Source organism: Mugil cephalus, chromosome 4 (assembly GCF_022458985.1).
Source record: "Mugil cephalus isolate CIBA_MC_2020 chromosome 4, CIBA_Mcephalus_1.1, whole genome shotgun sequence".
Lineage (NCBI taxonomy): Eukaryota > Metazoa > Chordata > Actinopteri > Mugiliformes > Mugilidae > Mugil > Mugil cephalus.
The window spans coordinates 29,421,091-29,442,513 of NC_061773.1; the positions used below are offsets into that span (position 1 = coordinate 29,421,091).

The 21,423-nt window shown below is 44.2% G+C and overlaps 2 protein-coding genes across 2 annotated transcripts in view; one reads left to right on the top strand and one right to left on the bottom strand.

The window, feature by feature from the left end:
- The window catches only part of dag1 (dystroglycan 1), a 34,624-nt gene extending 30,991 nt beyond the window's left edge, over positions 1-3,633 (top strand). Inside the window, exon 4 of the mRNA XM_047582477.1 lies at positions 91-3,633. Within this exon, the coding sequence (XP_047438433.1) occupies positions 91-1,929 (1,839 nt within the window). The 3' untranslated portion in view covers positions 1,930-3,633. The remainder of the gene's footprint in view (positions 1-90) is intronic.
- The window catches only part of LOC125006460 (nuclear factor 7, ovary-like), a 1,183,669-nt gene that overhangs the window by 509,664 nt on the left and 652,582 nt on the right, over positions 1-21,423 (bottom strand). The gene's annotated exons all lie outside the window — the stretch shown is intronic.

Genomic DNA, 21,423 nt, shown 5'->3' on the forward strand with positions numbered 1-21,423 from the left:
TTTTGTGGATGAGTCATTTCTTAGTGGATCATTTAACCTGATGCTAGTGAAGGAATAATGAAAGTAACACGGCGCCATGTGTCTCTCCAGGTGGTGGAGAATGGTGCTCTGTTGTCTTGGAAGCTCGGCTGCTCTCTGGACCAGAGCACGGTCCCGAACATCAACAGCGTCCAGGGTCCTGCGAAGGAAGGCATGATGTCGGCGAGGCTGGGGTACCCTGTGGTGGGATGGCACATTGCCAATAAGAAACCCCATGTCCCGAAACGAGTGAGACGGCAACTGTACAACACTCCAACGCCCGTCCTGGCAGCCCTTCCTCCAACAACTTCAGTGGTTCCGCCAAACAGGATTATCCCGACCATGTCTTCTCCCTCCATTGCCGCACCGACTCAAAGCTCTGCCCCCCCTGTGCGTGGCCCCGTTCCCCTTCCAGGCAAGCCCACAATCAGAATTCGCGACCCTATCAACCACACGCCGACACCGGGACCTTCTCAACCGACCAGGGTAGTGGAGACCACCAGCACCATCGTCATACAACCATCTGCGACCAGACCTGTTTATGTGGGGCCCACTGCCACGCTGCCCGCAACCACAAAACCCCCCAGGAAGACTAAGAAGGTCAAAACCACACCAATGTCCAAGACCACCACGGCCAAAACACCCAGCATCACCACACCTAAACCCCCCAGCCGCACCACACCATCACCTCGCGTCGTTCCGGATCCGTACAATGACAAGCCTGTCTTGAAAAACCCCATTGACCAGGTCAACGCGCTGGTGGGCACCTATTTTGAATTTAAGATCCCATCAGACACGTTCTTTGACATCCAGGACGGAACAACAGACAAGCTGCGTCTAACGCTGAGACAGAACCACAACGAAGTGGTTCCAGAAGACTCCTGGATCCAGTTCAACACAACCAGCCAGCTCCTGTACGGCCTGCCCGACGCCAAGCACGTAGGCAAACACGAGTACTTCATGCAGGCCGCTGACAAAGGGGACCTTACTGCTATTGATGCTTTTGAGGTGCGCGTCAGCCGCTGGCCCACGAACGACAAGACGCCTGTGATCTTCACGGCCCGATTCTCGGGGGAGCCACGTTCTATAACCAACGACATCCACAAGAAAATCCTCCTGGTGAAGAAGCTGGCGTACGCGCTGGGAGACCGCAACAGCAGCACAGTGAGTCTGAGGAACATCAGCAAAGGCTCCATCGTGGTGGAGTGGACCAACACCAGCCTTCCACAGGACCCGTGTCCCAGGGAGCAGCTCACAGTTATGAGCAGGACACTCGGCAACGCCGACGGAAGACCCTCTCAGAACTTCAAGCACAACATGGAGCCTGAGTTCAAACCGCTGGACGTGAAGGTGAGGGGCCGGGCGAGCTGCAGGGCGCACTCCTTCATCCCACCACATGAGATCCACCTGTCAGAGCCTCCGGCGGTCACTCCCGGCCTGGGCTCCAGCCGGCACAGCACAGACGATGTCTATCTCCACACCGTGATTCCTGCCGTGGTGGTGGCGGCCATCTTGTTAATAGCGGGCATCATTGCGATGGTCTGCTACAGGAAGAAGCGAAAGGGTAAACTGACCATCGAGGACCAGGCCACTTTCATCAAAAAAGGGGTGCCCATCATCTTTGCAGATGAACTCGATGACTCTAAGCCCCCCCCGTCCTCCAGCATGCCCTTGATTCTGCAGGAGGAGAAGCCCCCGCTTCCGCCCCCCGAGTACCCCAACATGGCCACGCCGGAGACCACGCCCCTCAACCAGGAGCTGCTGGGGGAGTACACAGCTCTGAGAGACGAGGACCCCAACGCGCCCCCCTATCAGCCACCGCCTCCCTTCACCGCTCCCATGGAGGGCAAGGGCTCCCGTCCCAAGAACATGACTCCCTACAGATCGCCACCCCCCTATGTGCCGCCCTAAGACTTGTCCAGCCCTCCCCTGGACGGGCGGAGGGAGGGGACGCCTGAGGAACTATGACCTGTTTCCATTCTGGTGTTTGTCTGTCTGGACTTTTACAGGGAGTGATGACAAGAGGTGCTAAAGTACACAAAAACAACTACAGGGGGACTTTGGTGTGGGTGGGGCTTTTGCAGTGGACAGCTGGGATGATTGGTTGAAGCAGCTGGGAGGGACTACTGTTTTGGTGGTAGCCCAGCTACTACAGTGGCCTAAGACAAACAAATCGTCGTCACGTCGGCTTTTGGTTCGACCAGTTGGTCCGAAGTGACACCTGGGGAGACGTGTTCTCTCCGTCCAGCATTTCATTCGTTTCTCCTCGATTCATTTGGATACTGGATTTTATTTGATTTTTCATCTTTATCCCCAGATTATTCTTTTTTTTCTTCTTTCTTTTCCCTCTGGACTAACGAATCTTCTTCTTCTGCGCTCAAACAATGCGAGAAGACGGTGACCTGTCATCGTGGCACCGCCGGCGACCACGCGTCGTTTTTATAAAAAAATGAAAACTTAAAGGAGATTCTCTGAGTATCACCCGGCAGACAACACAGGAGGAGGAGGACGAATGAACGAGTGAATGAGTGAATGAGTGAGTGTGTGTTTATTCGGATTCAATACGGTTTGCCTTTTAACACTAGCTGTCTGTTTCTATCCTTATTCACACGTCTCGTAAAGATGAGAATAACAAGGTAGCCTAAAAGACTTAGACATGAATAAATAATCATTTGTTTGTTTCATTGGTTTTGAGAGTCACTGTATATCTGGACGACGTTCTGAGAGAGTGTTATATTTTTTTCGGGCTGGGGTGGGGGGTTGCCTCTCTAAAATAACCTGCAGGGGTTTTTCTTCCCGTTTTTATTCTTATTTCTCAGCCAGATGGTGAATAAGTCAAAAAAACTGATTCAAGGAGGCGAATTATTTAATGTGGGATTAGATGCAAAAAACTAAAAAAAGTTTCATGTTTGAGTTTATTCAGGCTGGATGTAAACAGGAAGAACCCTGCAGAAGATTTTGGACCTGGAGGGCGGGAGGACGGGATAATTATTTTTTTATGTGTGGAGGCAGAGTCCTTGTCTCCGGTTGGTTGCCGTGGAGACTGTACAGATGCTCACGTTTTTTCGAGGTCACGGAGGAGGCGACGGTGGCCGACATCTCCAGAAATTATCTCGCTTAAAAAAAAAGAAATAAAAAAATTTCCTTCTAATTTTTTTACAGAGTTTTTGATACAGCCTCAAACTTGTTTGATTATCGAGAGGAAACACGATCAATGATTAGTCTTCTGTGATTTTTAAGAAAAAAAATTAGTCTAGAACTTCAATTAAGATGATTCAGTTACTCGATTTGATTTGTTTTTGTTCTTTTCATCATGGGTCACATGTTTCCAGTGTTTTATTTTTCTGTGTGTGTTTGCATTTAAAATGTACCCCCCCCCACTATACAAAGATGGAATGACCCATATTTTATGTAATCAGATCTTTATTTTCATGTCCTTTCTCGTTTGCTGATGAGTTTCAACTGAACCTGACCCTTTGCAATAATAGCGCGCGGTGCAGTCGGTCTGAGCCGCTGACGCAGCGTCATGACGTTGGTTTTCTGCAGGATGCCAAGGCTTTTTTTGCTTATCGAGTGTGCATTGTAATAATAAAACCAACTGGTACCTTAAACTAAGACACAGCAGCTCCTTCATTCCTTCGTCTGACTCGTCTCATCTTTGCTGTCGGGGTAGGGGGGGGGGGGGGGGGGGGCGTTTGGTCACTGTCACTTTCCTCCTTCTCCACTTAGCCTTGAATTGATAAATCAATGTGTCTGAGGTCTGACCCCCCCCCCCAGCGACCTGCTGCCTGGCAACCGCCTCTGGTCCCTGGACTCGTTGCCGTCTCTTTTTCTTTACGTACTGAATCATGGTGCCGTTGAGTGAGTGCTGGGGGCCTCGGTGCGAACGCCGGCCGTTTGCATCGATCAGAATATTGACGGGACAGAAACCGTTGGTCTGATAATTCACGACAGACTTTAATTGGGAGGAGGGAGCAGAGGTGATGAATGGGTTCCCAGCGGCCGCCTCCATGGAGAAACAGATCATAGTGATGACAAAGATTCATGGAGGAGGGGGGGGGGTCAAGTCCACGTACCTGGACGTGTCCTAGTCAGGTATCCCACAATGCATTTCCCAGGTGTCATGGAGTACCCCGCTGTCAGGTTACCTCTGTGTCTGAAAGCTTTTTAGATTCATGGCTCTTCCTCCTGCTCCTCCTTGTCCTCCTCCTCCTCCTCCTCCTCATCTTCATCCTCCTCCTCTTCCTCCTCTTCCTGAAGTGACACATGAAACAGACGAAAGGGTCAAACTGAACGTAGACGATTCGTTCCTTTATAAAAACCTCTGGGTCTATTTTAAGTCCAGTTCGTTTTGGTTTCTAAAAGTGGAACAAACATTTCAGTCAAACTACCTGGTCCTGGTTTGGTTTCCATCGACACCGTTTTACTACTTTACGTGTCTGATATGAGCTGGAGTTTCCTTTTTAAAACCTCTTCAGGTCACAAACAGATGATTTAAAGGTACATTCAAAATGATTAAACTTTAAAACAAAAAACAGTCTTTAAAAAGAGACCATGACCATGAATGAGCTCCAACGTGTAGATGAGCAGGGTTGAGTTTAGTTTGTCTGCGTCCTGGATAGACTGGAATGATCCGAGGTTAAACTCCTCGGTGAGCGTTTCGGCCCTGGAGCTGGAAGGTCACTGATATTATTAGCAACGCGCTGACATTTAGTTGGCATGACGGGAAACTGCAACAGCTGAATCAACTGGAGGACAAGTTAGACAAATAACCCCCCCCCACCACCAATCCCCACCAACAGAGGACACAGCAGCAATATAAGCTGAATATGAATTCAGTGTAAAGTCCATTATAATATAAGTATGTGTGTCCACATACGAGGACATATTTTTTCCAAAAACTACCTTTTGTTCCTCATAATCTCAAAATATGTTGGTGAAATTAAAATCACACAGCAAACAAAAGCTCAGGTCTCAAGAGGATGAAGAAACACTGAAGGTCTGAGGTCTCATCAGGTGAAATGTTCCTCCTGACTCACCTGTGTCCACTCAGCCAATCACGTCTGGAGCTTTTATTTAAGCACCTGCTGCTCCTGTGAGTCCTGTGTTTGGTTCCTTCTCTTTCTCTATCTAGTTACATCTAGACACTGATGTAACTTTGCTTTAACGTACCAACAGTATAATCCTGTCCTATCAGAGTTCTGACAACTTCACCACATGTTCCAGTGGAGAATCATGTTTTATTTCAGGTGGAATAAAATGTCTGGTTATTATTCTTACATCTGCCTGTTTGTTGGTGGAAACTTCAGGTCAGACAGTAACTTTCAGACGTCTGTGTTTCCAGACCTTTAAAATCTTTAGTAGCTTGTATTTGACACCAGGACCCAGGACTCTGGACCCCCACCAGGTCCCTGCTCTTCTTTTATTCTCCACAGCTCATCAAACCCGGTCGCTGCGCCGTCTCTTCCAGAGCTGTGTCTGTTCTAAACCTTTAAATCCTCCCCCCAGATGTTCACTTCACATGACTGGACAAAGACAGTGATGCTGGGGGGGTCGGGGGGGGGTCGGGGGGGGGCTACCAGCTAATTAAACTCCCAGAGTTGTGGACTTTCCGTTTGTTTTCTTTTTCCGTCTGTGTCTGAGGCGAAGCCGTGTCACCCGTGAAGAGAATGAGGCCAGCGACCCGTGAACGTCCACAGGAAATAGAGTCTGAGACGAAGACGGGGACGAGGAATTAGCAGGACACAATAGTAATAATGTCAGGCCGTGAACTGGTGGGAGACGAGAGGACGCACTGAAACAAGTAATGAGTTTGGTTTTCATTCCGGCCGTGGACCGAGGTCACTGATGCTCTGTTCAGGTCAACAGCTGGATGGAAGCTGCAGGTCATCGTTAATTAAAGAGGACGGAGGAACCGTGGAAGAGGACAAACTCTTTAAACTAGTTCAGTTCCTCCTCCATGATCGTCAGACGTCTCCTTCATCCAACAAAACAACCTCTAAATATCCAAATGTTTCCCTAAAAACTAAACTTTTTATAAAAAAAATATTTGTTTTTAAGAAAAAACGGATAATTTCAGCTCGTTGCTGCCACCTGCTGTTCAGTTCTGGGTCTCAGTGTCATGTTACATCCACAGCCCTCATTAAAACACGCCCCCTAGTGGAAACGATAGGAATAGCAGTTATTTTTACGTAAAGTTTTCAGTTCATGTCCTGCACCAGACTGGACCCTGTGGGCGGGTGGAGTCCGATGGTCCAGTATCTCTCCTCCTTCATCATTTTTCTGCTCTTCTGAGTCCAACCACCAAACTATTTCCTAGCATTTCATTGATTGGACGTCCTGTTTTAATCCTGTGGTCGTCACGTCGTCACGCTCGTCTTTGTTTCACAGACTGGATCATGTTCACGTGTCCATTTATTTCTGCCACGTTGATGAGTTGTCATGTGACTGGATGTGGCCCGTTAGCTGTGACCTCAGTTAGCATTAGCACCCAGAACTAGCTAGCTGGATGAAGAACTTTTGAAGGAGCCTCTGATACTGATGCAACGTCCATCACAGCCACTGAGATAAATATGGAGTTAAATTGATAAGTAAGTACCATGAGGTCACCTGCCAGCTGATGTTTGTCCCCTGTCCCCCCCGTCCTCCCCGTCCCCCCGTCCCCCTCCAGCTCCAGCGTCAGCAGTCAGACCTTCGGTTCCTGGATGCTGAGCTCCGTTTGATTTTAGTTCTGTCCGTCTCACTGAGCTGGAAACTTATTCACACATCGTGTGAGACCTTTATACAGATTTCATTTCCTTAACTTTAACCGATAAATCGCCGGCTCGTAAAAATAAAAATGATGTGTCGCCTGTAAGGCCCAGACGAGCTGGAACAGCTGGACGATAAAGTGAAAGGAAATATTTCCTCTTCCTCCTCCTCCTCTCTACACAGAAACTGATAAAGTGGCATAAATTGTCCACAAATGAACGAGTGTCCTGCTGCGTCTGCTCACATTTGTTAAATATTAATGATGTTCTTAGATCTGTAGAAGCCAGAAAACCCTCCATGTCCTCATTATGAAACTCTTATTGAAACACCTGAAACTAGAGCAGCTACAGGAACCAGGAGGCTTCATGTCAGAGAGCAGCTTTGTCTCAGTGCACAGAGAGAATCATTGACACGGCAGGAAACACAAACGTCACACAAACTCATTGTTTTTACAATCAAATCAGATGAGATGTCATAGAATTACACAAACTAAGATTTAATGACAGATGGAAACTCAGGAAATGTTAACGAGACCAGAGCGCGTTCAAAATAAATGATCTCTTTCTAAATGTGCGTCCGTGTCATGTGACTGGATCATCTGATTGTATTTCTATACGGTCTGTGGGTTAAACACCTTCTATTACAAAGAGAATCAGTTCATAAACACTTCATTGATCTGGATTTAAGCTTTGATCTCATTTAAATAGATGAAGAAATTATCTCTGGAGACAAAACAGTTTTAATCCCAGAATGGAAACATTTTGGAGTCTGATCTGTCCCTCTATGCTGATTGGTTCTGAGCTGGTCACATGTTTCATGGGCGCCATGTTGGATCCATCTAACCAATATTCACCCATAGAGAAGTGACAATAACAGAGAATAAAGTTGGATTAAAAGGTAAAATATGCCACCAGGCTCAGCAGATCAGGAAAACACGGAGGAAACTCCACCGTTTCCCCAGTGAACAAACACAGAGAAAGTTATGGTAGCAGAAGATTAAAAGGAAGAACTGGACGTCAGCTGGATTTCTCTCTATTATGTGATGAGGTAAATGTCAATGTCTCTGTTTGACGTTTGTTAAGATTTTATATAGAAAAATAAGGTCACACCATCATTAATGTGAACCTTGATCTCAGAAACACCCAACACCACTTTACACATGAATGAAGCCTGAAGTTAGCCTAGCCTTATGCTAGCCTTATGCTAGCTCTATGCTAGCTAGTTATCTAGACTAAAGGCTCAGAAAAATAGCAGCTAGCGTCATATATACTGTGAAACCCATGTGTTCATGTAATTTATGTCCATGTAGAAACATTTAATTTAACTTTACCTCAATAACTACTGAGTTATTATGGCTAGCATGCTAATGCTATAATGTTAACACTAAATAACAGTGAAACGTTTAATAGTTTTTCTAATTTTTCTGAGTAATTTGAACCTTTTAACGGTGATGGATGAACACGGAGACTGAGGAGAAGGTAAACACAGCTCCATGACTGATGAGGTGATTGGGCTACAAAGCATTTTACAGAATCATTTAAGATATTTAAAGGAAGTAGACGCTGAGATATTTAAGTGAGGACTTTTTACATATTAATAACATTTATAGGCCCATTAATGGAGGAAATAAGACGTTTATTTAAACATAGCACATCCTCCTCATAGAGTTACACTATAGAATCTAACCTCCGATGCACTGACTCACTGGTGGCGCCTCTAGTGGACGTTAGGGGAACTGCAGGTTTCTATGATTCTCCATGTTGACTTGCTGCTCGTTTCAAACCAAAATATTAATAATAATTGAACACACTTAAAGGTTGAGAACAGGAGAAGTAAATGTTGAATTTGTCATGTGATCAGGTCACATGATCCCAGCGAACAACCATTCTTCATTTAATTTTCTCTCAAGTGAAAAACATGCGTCTTCAGCTCTGGCACTTCATCACTGCAGCAGCAGCCTCCCTCCATCTCTGTCACACACACTCACTTTAACATTGAGCTGACAATAACAGAAGCTTCCAAAGGCAATTTGTCAAACTGATTTTTGCAGATTTGTCATTTATGCATCGATGCCAGTTCATCACTCCTGCTGTACTTTACACCTCAGCTGTTCTCAGCGACACCAAGGTTGTTACTCTGGAACAATTCCTCATACGGGGAAACTCGCAGCACTTTGTGTTGAGTTTGCAGCCGTGCAGCGCTGCAGCTTTCTGCTCTGCAGGGAGGATCCCGTCACGTCGCCTCGGGCTTCTTAAGATTTATTTCAGTGTTTTTAATTAATTTTCCACCAGGATCTGGTATCGATGATGTCAGAGTCTGAGTCTCCAGCTCGTCCCAAACATTCTCTCTGGGTTCAGGTCTGGACTCTGGTCTGGTCTCATGCTCCCTGAACCTCTTTCACTATCTGAGCCCCATGAATCCTGGTGAATATGGAAGAAAAACTCCATGGATGGAAGAACCTGCTCCTTCAGTGTATTCAGGGAGTCAGCTGGTTCATTCTCTGGACCTGGACCTGGACCTGAACCTGAGCAGCTTCATCAGAGCCCTGCCCCCCTGGTAGATTTTTATCTAAAGAGTATTTAGATGTGGAATAAAACTAGTGAATGTGAGCGGATAATGAATCAAAGAAAGCGTTGTGTCCATGTGTGTGATCTTTAATGACAGAGCTTTGTGTGTCTGTTCCACCTGCTCAGACTCGGGTTCTGTGTTGTGTTCCTGAGTGGGGCGGGTCTCGTCCTTGGTGGTCCCCTAAACCCCGGCTCTGCCTCGGCCCCGTTCAGCTCAGGCATGTGTGCACACGACCAGCGGAAAACTGCGCCCGCCGGCTCTGTCTGCGTCGTGGAAACAGTTATTAACGCTCAGCTCCGAGCTTCATACTCTCATGATGACATCTGCAAAACCTCTGTGGCTGTTCCACACCTGAAAGAGGACGAAGCTCAGTCTGCTTCTCCGTCAGTGACGGCGTGAAGAGGAACGTTCTGTCTGCAGAGTCTGCAGCTGATGCTCTGAGCCCAGCGCACAGTCACTGTAGTTACACGTGTAAAACACAGGAAAACACCCTTGAAGCGTAAAATGCTCGGCGTGAAGTGTCCCACCACCTGTGAACACAGCTGTGCTGATGAGAACGTGAGCGTCTGATCTGATGAGAAACACACGGATGAATCACACAGACTTTCATCAGAGCAGCACCAACACCGTCCACGCTGGGCGTCTTCACGGCTCAACGCCAGAAAATAAATACGTTCAATTAAATAAAACTTCTGGTTCACCCGTCAGTTCTCACACATTTCTACAAATGTGTCAGTGAATCAGCCCAGAGACATAGGTCCCATAGGACCATTCTATCTAACTACGTCCTCTTTAAGGTCTTCAACCTTTTTCAGGCCGAGGACCCAAACTGATGGAGAGATTGCTACAGAATCCTTTCAGACTGGGTGGAGTTAGAATCAGGATGTAGAGACGGTGGAGGAACTCCTGAACAACATTAAGACGCAAACAGAAAACATGACTCAACAAACTGGAACAACACGTCTCCACGGTGGTAACTAGGAGGAGCCGCATCATTCCAGGCTGGTTTTGAACTTTATTTTATTTGAGGGTAAAGAAGAGAGTGTTTGCTCCATCGTCCCATCAGTGACTACACGACGCCCTCAAACGTCTTCATAATATCCAGATGTGAGCAGCTGTGCTGGCGGCTGCAGGTTGTGATGGACGATAGTCAGTCTGGGAGGATACGGTACAAAACTAGATATTAGGTTTTTAGCAGGAAACTGACAGCTGTGTCTGGAAACACTGGGAGGGGAAAGAAGTTCCTCTACCAGATCTACAATATGCAAATGAACGACTAACATACAGGTCAGAGCTGGGTTTAGGTTTAAGGTTTAGGTTTAAGGTTTAGATTTAGGTTTAGGTTTAGGTTTAGGTTACAGGTTGGGCTTAGGGGTTAGAAGTTAGACGTTCGCCAAAGTGGAGTTGTTCAAACATTTGAAGCTCATCAGTTTACCTTTCCCTGATTTGTTCCATCTGTTTTGGTCCAAAACAATCAGTTTGCTAATGGTGGAGTTGGAGAAGAACCAATCACAGCCTCCAGTTACTCTTCAGGTCAGTCCTGGTCTCATCCTGCTCTGCTGCAGGTTTCTGTAAAAATAGATGATGATTCCTGGTTGTGAATATTGTGAAAGGCTGCAGGGAGGAGGGGGGTGGTGGTGGTGGTGGTGGTGGTGGTGGAGGGGGTCTGTAATGACCTGTTTGCCTCTTTCATTAACCGTCACTTTAGATTGTCAGGAATGATCGGTCTGACTAACGGTCCTGAGCCCAGGAGAAGGTCCCTGTGATCCACTTCGGTTCTGATTACGAGATATGAGATTCTTTCTGAATCTCCTCTCTGCTCCAATAAAGAACATTTTGTTTTTACGGCCGCGCTGTGTTTCTGTTATTATGCTCTACTTCCTGTGGCGTAAGTGTTATGGTGTCATAAATGATGCAGCCCTCAGTCCTGCAGTCGGCAACGAAACCATAAAAAGGGAAAGAGAGATAGAAAACGCCATGAAAATAAAGGAAAGGCAAACAGGGGGAGAGGGGGAGGCCTGCAGAGAGACAGATGGATGGAGAGAGGAAGGATGTTCGGGGTGATCCTGAGAGCGAGATGCACAGGAACAGAGAGAGAGAGGCGAAATTCAGAAGCCGATGACCAAATGATTCATGACAAGTGAGCTCAGAGCAGAGACTCTGGGGTCAGCACAGAGGATAATGGAAGGACTGAGACAGAACGAGACGGAGCAGAAGAAAAACAAAGAGAAAAGACCATGTGATGGGAGGAGAAAGACGAAGAGTTCATGAGAAGGAGAGAAGGAAGAAGGTGGAGGTGACAGGAGTGGAGAACTTTAAATATTTTATTTTAACATCATCTTAGTCACGACTAATGTTGGAGTTTATTGGTTCTCTCTCAGCTGGGAACTGGTTCTGCTCCAGCATAAAAAACAGACAAACTTCGTCCAAAAACGTTTTATTTTTAAGGCGTTTTGTGACATTCAAGTTGAACAGAATATTAATATAAATACAACTAAGACTAAGAGATAACTGAACCAACATAAAATAATAATAATAATAATAATGAACCAGTGTGGTGGGGTCTGTCAGGCATCAGAGACGCTACATCTCTGGTCCTTTAATAAAATGCTATGCTAATGCTAATGCTATGTGTGGTCAGATGTTGGATCTAATTCCAGGTGTTTCCTCCTTGTTGCATCTTTAGAGGTGAAGTCCAGACAAACTTTAGACAAACGTTTGGTCTCAGACGTGTTGAAGCTTCACTTCCATCCATGCAGCTATAGAGCTAAGGAGGCTAAGCTAATGAAACACTCACTGGAACCAAATGAAGTACCCAGATCAGTCTGGTTACTACTGTTAGCATCAGCACTGTTAGCATCAGCACCGTTAGCATCAGCACCGTTAGCATCAGCAGTTTAGGTTTGTGATGCTGATATATCTGAACCACTGTTGAATGTTTTTGGTTGGGGCTCATGTTGTCCTCAGAAATAACTCAAATATTTCTTTATTTCTTTATTTTGATGCCGTTATGTTTCCTCTAGCTTTGTGATAATCAAAATCCCTGCCAAGCTATTGACGTCTCCACCAATTTGCAAGCGAAGATTAGAGCAGAGAAGGAGGTCACAGCCTCAGGAGGTCGGGTGAATAAAACATCAGAATTTACCATAATTTTCCAATTTTAAACTATAATGTTTCCTTTGGCCGTTAACCTTCATGCATCTCTTTATTGCTGTAACCATGACGACGGAGGTCCTGTGTTCTTCTAGCTGCAGGTGACCTATAAACCTAAACACATACGTTGTATTTTATGTTTCCTACGTGTGTTCAGACTTTACAGAGAACCACAATTCCCACGTGCCCCTGGAGACGAGACACCATCTTTATAAGCCTTGGGACGCTTTCTTTTTTATTTTATAATTCCACTTTACGTCTCTGTGATTTATGTCGGCCCCAAACAACCTGACCTCCAACCATCTGGAAATAAAGACGGCCCCGAGGAAAAATATTCTATGAAGAAACCGTGAGCGATGGAAGCGATATGGAGAGAAGAGAGACCGTTATCTGAAGAGGAGAAGCAGAAGCTGAGCAGAGGGACGAGATGTGAGTCAAGAACAGGGCGAGGAGAAGGTCGGAGCAAACGCCGTCAACAGGAGACGAGCAGCTGATCTGAAGACAGACTGATGAACCCAGTGTTTAAGAGACGCCTTCAGTAGGAATACACAAATAAATCATTCATCATCAACAGGGATTTGAGTTGAACTCGACTGCATGACACTGGTCACAAATTAGAAGTGGGTGTGGCTAATGCTAGCGGCCACTCTAACGCTAATGTTAGCTGTAGAGCTAATGTCTCATCCAAACGACTGGTCGATATTCATAAATAGTATTGTTGTGTTGTTGTTATAGTGTAACTATGCTGTGATTCAGCATGTTTACACATTACTGTTTGTTTGTTTGTTTGTTTAATAACATGCATTGTCCCTTTCAGATAAACAAAACATGTCACATGCTGCAGTGGGAGGGGCCACAGAGTGAGTTTCCTAAATGAACTGTGTGTTTGTTGCTCAGATCAAGAACAAGAACTTCTCACAGAGTATGAGACTGAAGAGTGAGACGTTTAAAATATATTGACAGGAAATCAATGGAGCACCAACCAGTCATGATTAACAGGTTTATTTATTAACTGAAACACAATAATATAAAGTGTTTGGGACTAGTTGAACCTGAGGACCTCTAGTGATGTAGAATAAGGTCAGAGCTCATCTGGGATCTGAGTCTGTGTGAATCATCATCACGCGTGTAACATGAAGGAAATCTAAAAAGGCTCCTCCTTCTTCTACTTGTCCCCCGTGTCCTTGATGATGATGTCCAGTAGCGAACCTCGGTCTTGTCCATTTTCTCGAACGGTGCTGATTTGTAATTTTTCAGTTCTTTGAAACCGAAACGCCACAAAAATTCTGAACTTCAAACTTTGTGAACTTCGCTCACACGTCACTTATCTGCTTCTACCTCAGGCTGTGATCTAATCAGTCACTCCTCATAATTAAATGATTATAATATCAAAGTTAAAGCCTGCACCCGTATGAAAGTATCGGAGAAGAGAAGAATCGCTGTAATCTCAGGGCCGTCGTCCATTAGCTTTCTGGAGCGGGAGCGGGAAGTTTCGTCAGAAGCAAATAAAAGCATCTGCAGACTAATGGATGGAGTTATTGTGGATGTCACTGCTCCTCGTCCTGCAGTAAGACTGGCTCATTGTTACTGGTCCACAGCAGAGATCTACTCTGTGTCTGTGTGAATAATACTGAGTAAACTTAATGGATTAGCATTGCAGACGCAGTGGCCTTTTACTCGTCTGTTAATGTTTTATTCAGGAGTTTCACCTCCAGCAGATAAACAACAAACTATATGAGTGATTATAGGAAGTTTAGACAAACAAACAGATAAAAACTATAGTAGTGATTAATATTTACCACTGAGGTGCATTAACCAGGAGACCAGGACGTTCACTTCTTCAGACATAAAAACGTGCAGAATTTCAAACTAGTCTGAGATTTTGTTCACATCAAATCTGAGTTGTGTTTCTCTGTAGTTCACAAACTAGTCGCGCCCTCCACCACCGCCTCAGCAGAGCCTAAGTTTTGGATTGTGTGGTCTGACTGTAGAATCACCGAAACATTTCTTTAAACATTTAACTGGTTATCACCTCAATAGTGCAAATCTCTTTGTTCCACAGGCACAGGCATGTGTCCAGTGTCCCGTCTGCAGCAATGCTGAGACAGTCCATGAAGGCGGCCATTTTGGAAATGGCTGCCTAAAGCAACATGGATAAATCCACTAGGGGGCAGATGACCAGGACCAAACTGGTTTTTCAGGGACATATTGAAGATGATGTTTTTTATATTTGATGGTAAAGTTTCTTTCCAACCTGATTTTAAGGTTTTTTTTTTGTCATGGTTGTTGTGTGAAGTCGTTCTGGCCTTTCTTAACTTAGCTTAGTTTTTATTTTCAATTTGCAGTAGCCTATATAATTACAATAGTTCTCATGATTTGTTCTCATAACACAAGGACATTTTAAGAAAATAAAGACAGAGGAAATATCTCATTTCCATTCGTTCGTTCATATTTTACCATTTTTTTGTTTTTCTTGATAGAAAAAATGTGCAGACTGAAGCCAAAGCTTAGTTCATCTTCCCTTTGAAAACAAATATAATTACCTGAACCCTGTCGCTCTGTTCCTCGTCCTTTTTCAAGAAGAGAAAAAAACAATCAACAAAACAAAGACTTTGTTCACATCAAAAAACAGAACATAAGTTCTCCAGAGACCTGATCCAAATAGTTGTTCACTACTTTCGTATCTTTCTAGTGTTTTGATTTGAAATAATTCCCTGAATAAACTCATATTTGTACTTTCTTTCAATTCATTGTCCCGTTTATTTCCATAACGTGAAGGTGACGAGGAGACGGTTTGTCAACACACAGAATGAAGGAGAAGAAGAGGAGGTGGTGGGTGTGGGGAGCTGAGAAAATGGTTTTCACTCTTTGAGTTCAAGTCTCGTTGGGGCTAAAACACATGTCCTTTAATTTGACTAATGTCCCGACAGAACAGGAGCTAAAGCAGCATTTTGATATTCCACCGTTTAAAGTTAAACCTTGTGATTCTCTGCATATCGTCTCCTCTGATCCGTCTGAATCAAAGCAGACATTATCTCAAACATTAAAACCCCCGAACAAAGAGAGGGAAGTGATTATTATCAGAACGTACAGGCTGCAGCTGATTAATAGATGCCGAGGTGTTTGTTCCAGGGACGACGTCAGGGAGCAGTTTTCTCGTAATTTTCTAATATTTGATCTTTGCTGAAAAGCTGCTGAAGATAATCTTCAACCTCAGAGATAAGACAGAACCCAGAGACTGTGACTGGCCTCAAAGAAATATCCCAGCAAAGCGTGAGCTGAAAACATCCCCAGGCCTCTTTCAATTCAATTTGTCCACCCGTTAAAATAATAACACACACACACACACACACACACACACACACACACAATCCAATGCAAAGATGTGAATGTGAAGGTGAAAAGTTTGTATAAATCTTTTATGACTGAAACCTGCTGCTACGTTACAGGCTGCTAGCACCTCCAGTCCAATGCTAATGCTAACAAAGTATCCCAGAATGCAATGGATTTCTAACCAGAACCATGAACAGATGGTTGTTGACCTGGAGACATGATCCAGATTTAGGAACAAGATGGAAAGACTCTCACGTGTTAAGTTCTTCTTTATTTTAGACACTTAGTTTAGACCTGAACCCTGGAAGCTTCCACCCTCAGAGGAACCAGGTCTTTAAGCCTCCATGGTTCCTCTGGTGGTTTATGGGACAGCAGCATCTCTACGGACCAATCAGAGCTCTGGACTCCAGCTCTGTTTGATGTAATATGTCATTTTCTGTAGTGTACTGTACTGTAGTGATAGAAACTTCAGAGTCTTGTCTTTAAAAAGAGACAAAGACCATGAATGAGCTCCAACATGTTCATGAACAGCGTTCAGTTTAGTTTGTCTACGTCCTAAAGAGGCTGGAATGATGAGTGACCCAGGACTCACTGTGTGTTCACACTACAAACTACAAACAGAAGGAGGTAACTGACACCAGATCAGTGTTCACACCTGGAGACCTTTATACTGGACACTGGTATATAAAATAAAACAAATAACCAGGTCTGAACAGAGCAGCTGGTCTAAGCTGCAGTTCTGGTCCGTGTTCTGCTTTCTGAAGCTTAGCTTAGCTTAGCTTAGTTTAGCTTAGCTTAGCAAAAGTCTGGACACATGGAGAAATGTAAGAAAAGGTTCATTTGTGTAGCATTTACCTTATATACAAGGTGTCAGACTCCAGGGGCCTTTAATGATTTATTACAAACACTACAGCGTTGTAAAAGAAAGAAAGCAGACACTCTGCAAACAGACTGGAGTAGTGTCAAATAAAAGCAGAATCCACGAGCTCATGAACAAACCTGAGCCAGCGGAGCCTCCAGGAACCATGCCCGTCCAATAAATAGCTCTGCATCCAAGCGTGGTGTGAACAGTGCGAACCCTCATCACCTACAGCCACAGAGAGGCAGGATGTGCTCATGATGGGGGAACACAACCCAGAACACAATCCTGAAGGTTTTCCCACTCAGTGGTTTCTCTTTCCACTGGAGCGTTTCACTCAAGTGCAATAACGATAAAACGGCTTTAACAGATTTCCCACTTTGCCTTTTCTCACTGTTGACCACTCAAGTGTGTAGTTAATCATGTAAGCGAACATATGGCGGAGTTAGAAACCTGTTAAATATAAACTAAGACAGAGGAAAAGATCCAGCTGCAGAGGCTGCTTAGAAAATCTGTTCTCATTGTTGGTTGATGATTAACAGCCCCGGTTTATACAGGCCTCCTTAAAACAAACTGGATCCTGGAGGATGGAGGAAACACTGAAGACAAATCCCTGCACACTGCATGAACCCAACTTCAAATGATTCATTTTCCTCCTCAAAGCGCTTCCTTCCTAGAGAGCGTGAAAGGCCTTGGATCCTCTGTTAAAGTTTCTCTGAGCTCCACATCGTGGATCAGTCTTTACATCAGGTTCTTATTTAACCAGAATGAACTCTCACAGGGAAGCCAGTCGCTGCGTGTGTTTGTGTGTGTAATTAGTTCTGTTAATGGGTTATAAGCCGGGCACCTCCCATCACAGATGTTTCATTAAATTAAATCGACGGCACCTCCACAAACCTCAGCACCCGCCCCGTACAGTATAGAAATAAGCCGAGGTTAACGTGGATTAATGTTCACACATTAAATAAAAATCCTCCAGCAGCCGGTTGTGAGTTTTACGGTGTTTGTACTTGACAAAAGGAAGCTGCTCGTAGTTGAACTCTAAGAATAAAATGAATCAGAAGCTTATCAGGTTTAATACCAGAGTCTGAACTGTGCAGCTCAGTCCTATAATGTTTTCTTACAGTGTGAAGGGCGTTGGCTTTACAACGTTGTGTTTTTGGGCCTTAATTACAGGCCACTCAGGCTCATGTATCCTGGGAGGCATTTACATTTACATCGTTTCCGATCTAAAAAAAAAAAAACAACAAGCTGAAACTGGACTTGTGTTTGTAGAATAAGTTTCCTTTAAGTTCAGCTCTAAATGACTGGTGGAGAGTTTAGATTTAATCAGGATCATGATAAAACCTGTGTGGGTCAAACGTTTAGAAACAGCAGAAAAACAGTAAAGGCTGCCAAAGTGAAGACACGTTTTTAACAGTTGTAGTTTTAAAAGTTATAAAAAATTATGTGTATTTCTAACAGTGTTAGCTGCGTTAATCTTCTTCAACTGTTAGTAGTGATCTTTCCCATGGATGTTGCCACGATGTAAGACTTTTTATTTATTAAATTTAGATTTTATGGATTAGTGTTATCTTATTATATAGCTGTTTTTACTGACGGTTTATGTCTTTATAACTTATCTTGTATTTATGCTTAGTGTGAGTAGTTATGTCTTATATTTGATGTCTTTTATTTATTCTTTTGTACAGCACTTTGGTTTCCTCTGGTTGTTTTTAAAGTCCCTTATAAATAAAGTTGGATTGGATTAGCTTCAACAGTTAGCTTTAACTGTTAGCTTCAGTGGTTAGCTTCAAACGTTAGCTTCAACTGTTAGCTTCAATTGTTAACTTCAAACGTTAGCTTTAACTGTTAGCTTCAAACGTTAGCTTTAATTGTTAGCTTCAAACGTTAGTTTTAACTGTTAGCTTCAAACATTAGCTTCAATGGTTAGCTTCAAACGTTAGCTTTAACTGTTAGCTTCAAACGTTAGCTAGTGAAGCTACCGATCGTTTTTTTTCTTCTTCGTCTGTTTTCCGGAAGCCTTTGGCCTTTCTTCGCTCAACCTCTGTCTTCAAGGTAATTAACCTAATCTTGAATGTGTTATTTTCTTTGTCATGAGGTTGTGTGAAGCTTAACTTTACTTAATAAGGTCGTTTTAAGTTCACAAAATTTCAAATATACCACAAGCACACTCATCTATGCTATTGTACTAGTTGTTTACTTTTAGTCCACATTAAAGTATATTTTAAGTAAACTGTAATGGACTTAGACTTATTAACACTAAATAAAATACTTTTTTTTTTTTTTTTGCTATTTTACTTGTTAAGCTTGCTTAGCATATTGTTTATATATTTGAAATAAACGCATATATAAGTGTTGTTAAAGTTAACTCTTCCTGTGTGTAACGTTACACTAGACAGAACCACAAGACAGAATGTTGAGAACGAGTTTAATATACTGAAAAACATTTTGAAACATACGATTTACAAATATCTGCTTAAATAATTTAAGATGTGCATTACTACTACTACTACTACTACTACTACTACTACTAACTGTAAACGTTTAAACTCCAGCTCTATGTGATCTTAAACATATAAGTTTATAACAAGTTTAAGCTTTAGTGTTAAAGTATAAGTGTCAGTATTAATATATTTTGTCTTGTACTTTTCTTTATACCTTTCAGTGTGTTCGTAGGTATATGAAATATAGTATATATAAAGTAAACTGCCTCCGTTTTAGTATAAAATAACTATACTCGTAGTACACTTGAATGAACTACTTTTTGCTAGATCTGATTACCTCAACAGATTTTTTTATCTTCTTTCTCCTTCCCTACATTTTCAGTCTCCTTTCTCCTTAGTGGAAGTCCCTGGACTGGACCTGTTCCTGGACTGGACCTGTCCCTGGACTGGACCTGACCGTGGACTGGACCTGTTCCTGGACTGGACCTGTCCCTGGACTGGACCGGTGGATGGACTGGACCTGTCCCTGGACTGGACCTGACCGTGGACTGGACCTGTCCCTGGACTGGACCTGTCCCTGGACTGGACCTGACTGTGGACTGGACCTGTGGATGGACTGGACCTGACCGTGGACTGGACCCGTCCCTGGACTGGACCTGTCCCTGGACTGGACCTGACCCTGGACTGGACCTGACCCTGGACTGGACCTGACTGTGGACTGGACCTGTGGATGGACTGGACCTGTCCCTGGACTGGACCTCTGGATGGACTGGACCTGACCGTGGACTGGACCTGTCCCTGGACTGGACCTGTGGATGGACTGGACCTGTCCCTGGACTGGACCTGACCGTGGACTGGACCTGTTCCTGGACTGGACCTGTCCCTGGACTGGACCCCCTTCCTCTTTCTACCAGGTGGTAGGTCTTTGTGCCAACCCTCACACACATTTTACATTTGTAATTCGTTTTTTGAGCTATGTTTTTCACACTTTTCCTATGAGTTAATTTCCGCCATTTTCTCGAGATCTCCATATATTTAATTTGAGAGAGTTCCTTCATGCGTGAGCTGCCGTGCTGCCTGATGAATGCCCTTAACACTAATAATAACAACAGTAATAATAGCTTGATAACTCCAGATCTTATAATAACATGTGTGAATCCATGCCTGTTTAGGGCTTCTGTAACTTTGACAAACCTGTGACGATAATTTATTTGTTATGGCCACTTTGGTTTGTAATGTTGTACATTTTGGGACGTGCACTGGTGAAGTTGTATGAAAAGCAGCCCTGAAGTGTTAATTAGATGATGCAGATGCGTCCTTAGATTAGTTTTGATAGTGAGACATGTTGATCAAGAACTAAGAAGGAATTGCATATTTGTGTATTTATATGTAAATATGATTCAAGCCGGGATCTTTTTAAATTAAACTCGTTGTCCTCTCATAATTCGAACTTTCACCATCGCTCCAGTAGTTTAACCAGTAGTCAGAGTTGGGACCCAGAACTTATTTTTTTCAGGTTGTTCATAAACATTTAAAAGTTCCAGACCCTTAGACCTCAGACTGGGCTGCACGTGACCAGGACTGGTCCAGGACTGGTCCATTACTGGTCCAGGACTGGTTCAGGACTGGTCTATTACTGGTCCAGGACTGGTCCAGGACTGGTCCAGCCTTCAGAGGCAGGAAAGACAGACTGTGACAGACAGGAGGCTGGTGAGAGGAGAGGGTTGAAATGAGCATCTATCTGCTCTGAACAGCTGTTCAACATCTGCTGTGAGCCAATCAGAGCCCTGGGAAGAGGAGGAGGAGGAGGAGGAGGAGAAGAGGAGAAGAATAGTTGAAGAAGGCTGATGGCAGCGTGAGTGGGATGGAGAGACACTCAGAGAGAGGCTCAGAGGGGCAGAGATAAAACTACGATGACAGAGGATAAGTCTCCAGAGCAGTAAACTTAATTAAAGAGGGTTTTTTTCAGCGAACTGACGATGAACACTGGATGAGGGGAGAAGAGGAGTAAAGTGAGGAGCTGCAATGGGCAGGAGGCCCAGAAAGTGAGGAACAAAGCCAAAAAAGTTCAGTGGACTATGAGAAGCTAAAAGGGTTTGGATTAAAGAAGTAATAGCTGCAGAGAGGAAGAAGTAGATGGTGGTTTAGAGAAGCCTGGAAGTCAGCCGAGGTTCTCCTGCCCACAACATTTTAGTGGGGCAATTTAGGTCTGGAGCCACTCGGTTCTGAATTCATTATACCCGGAGAAGATGTGCTGGCCTGGTTGGCTGGAGAACCATCCGGCTGTAGAGGGCA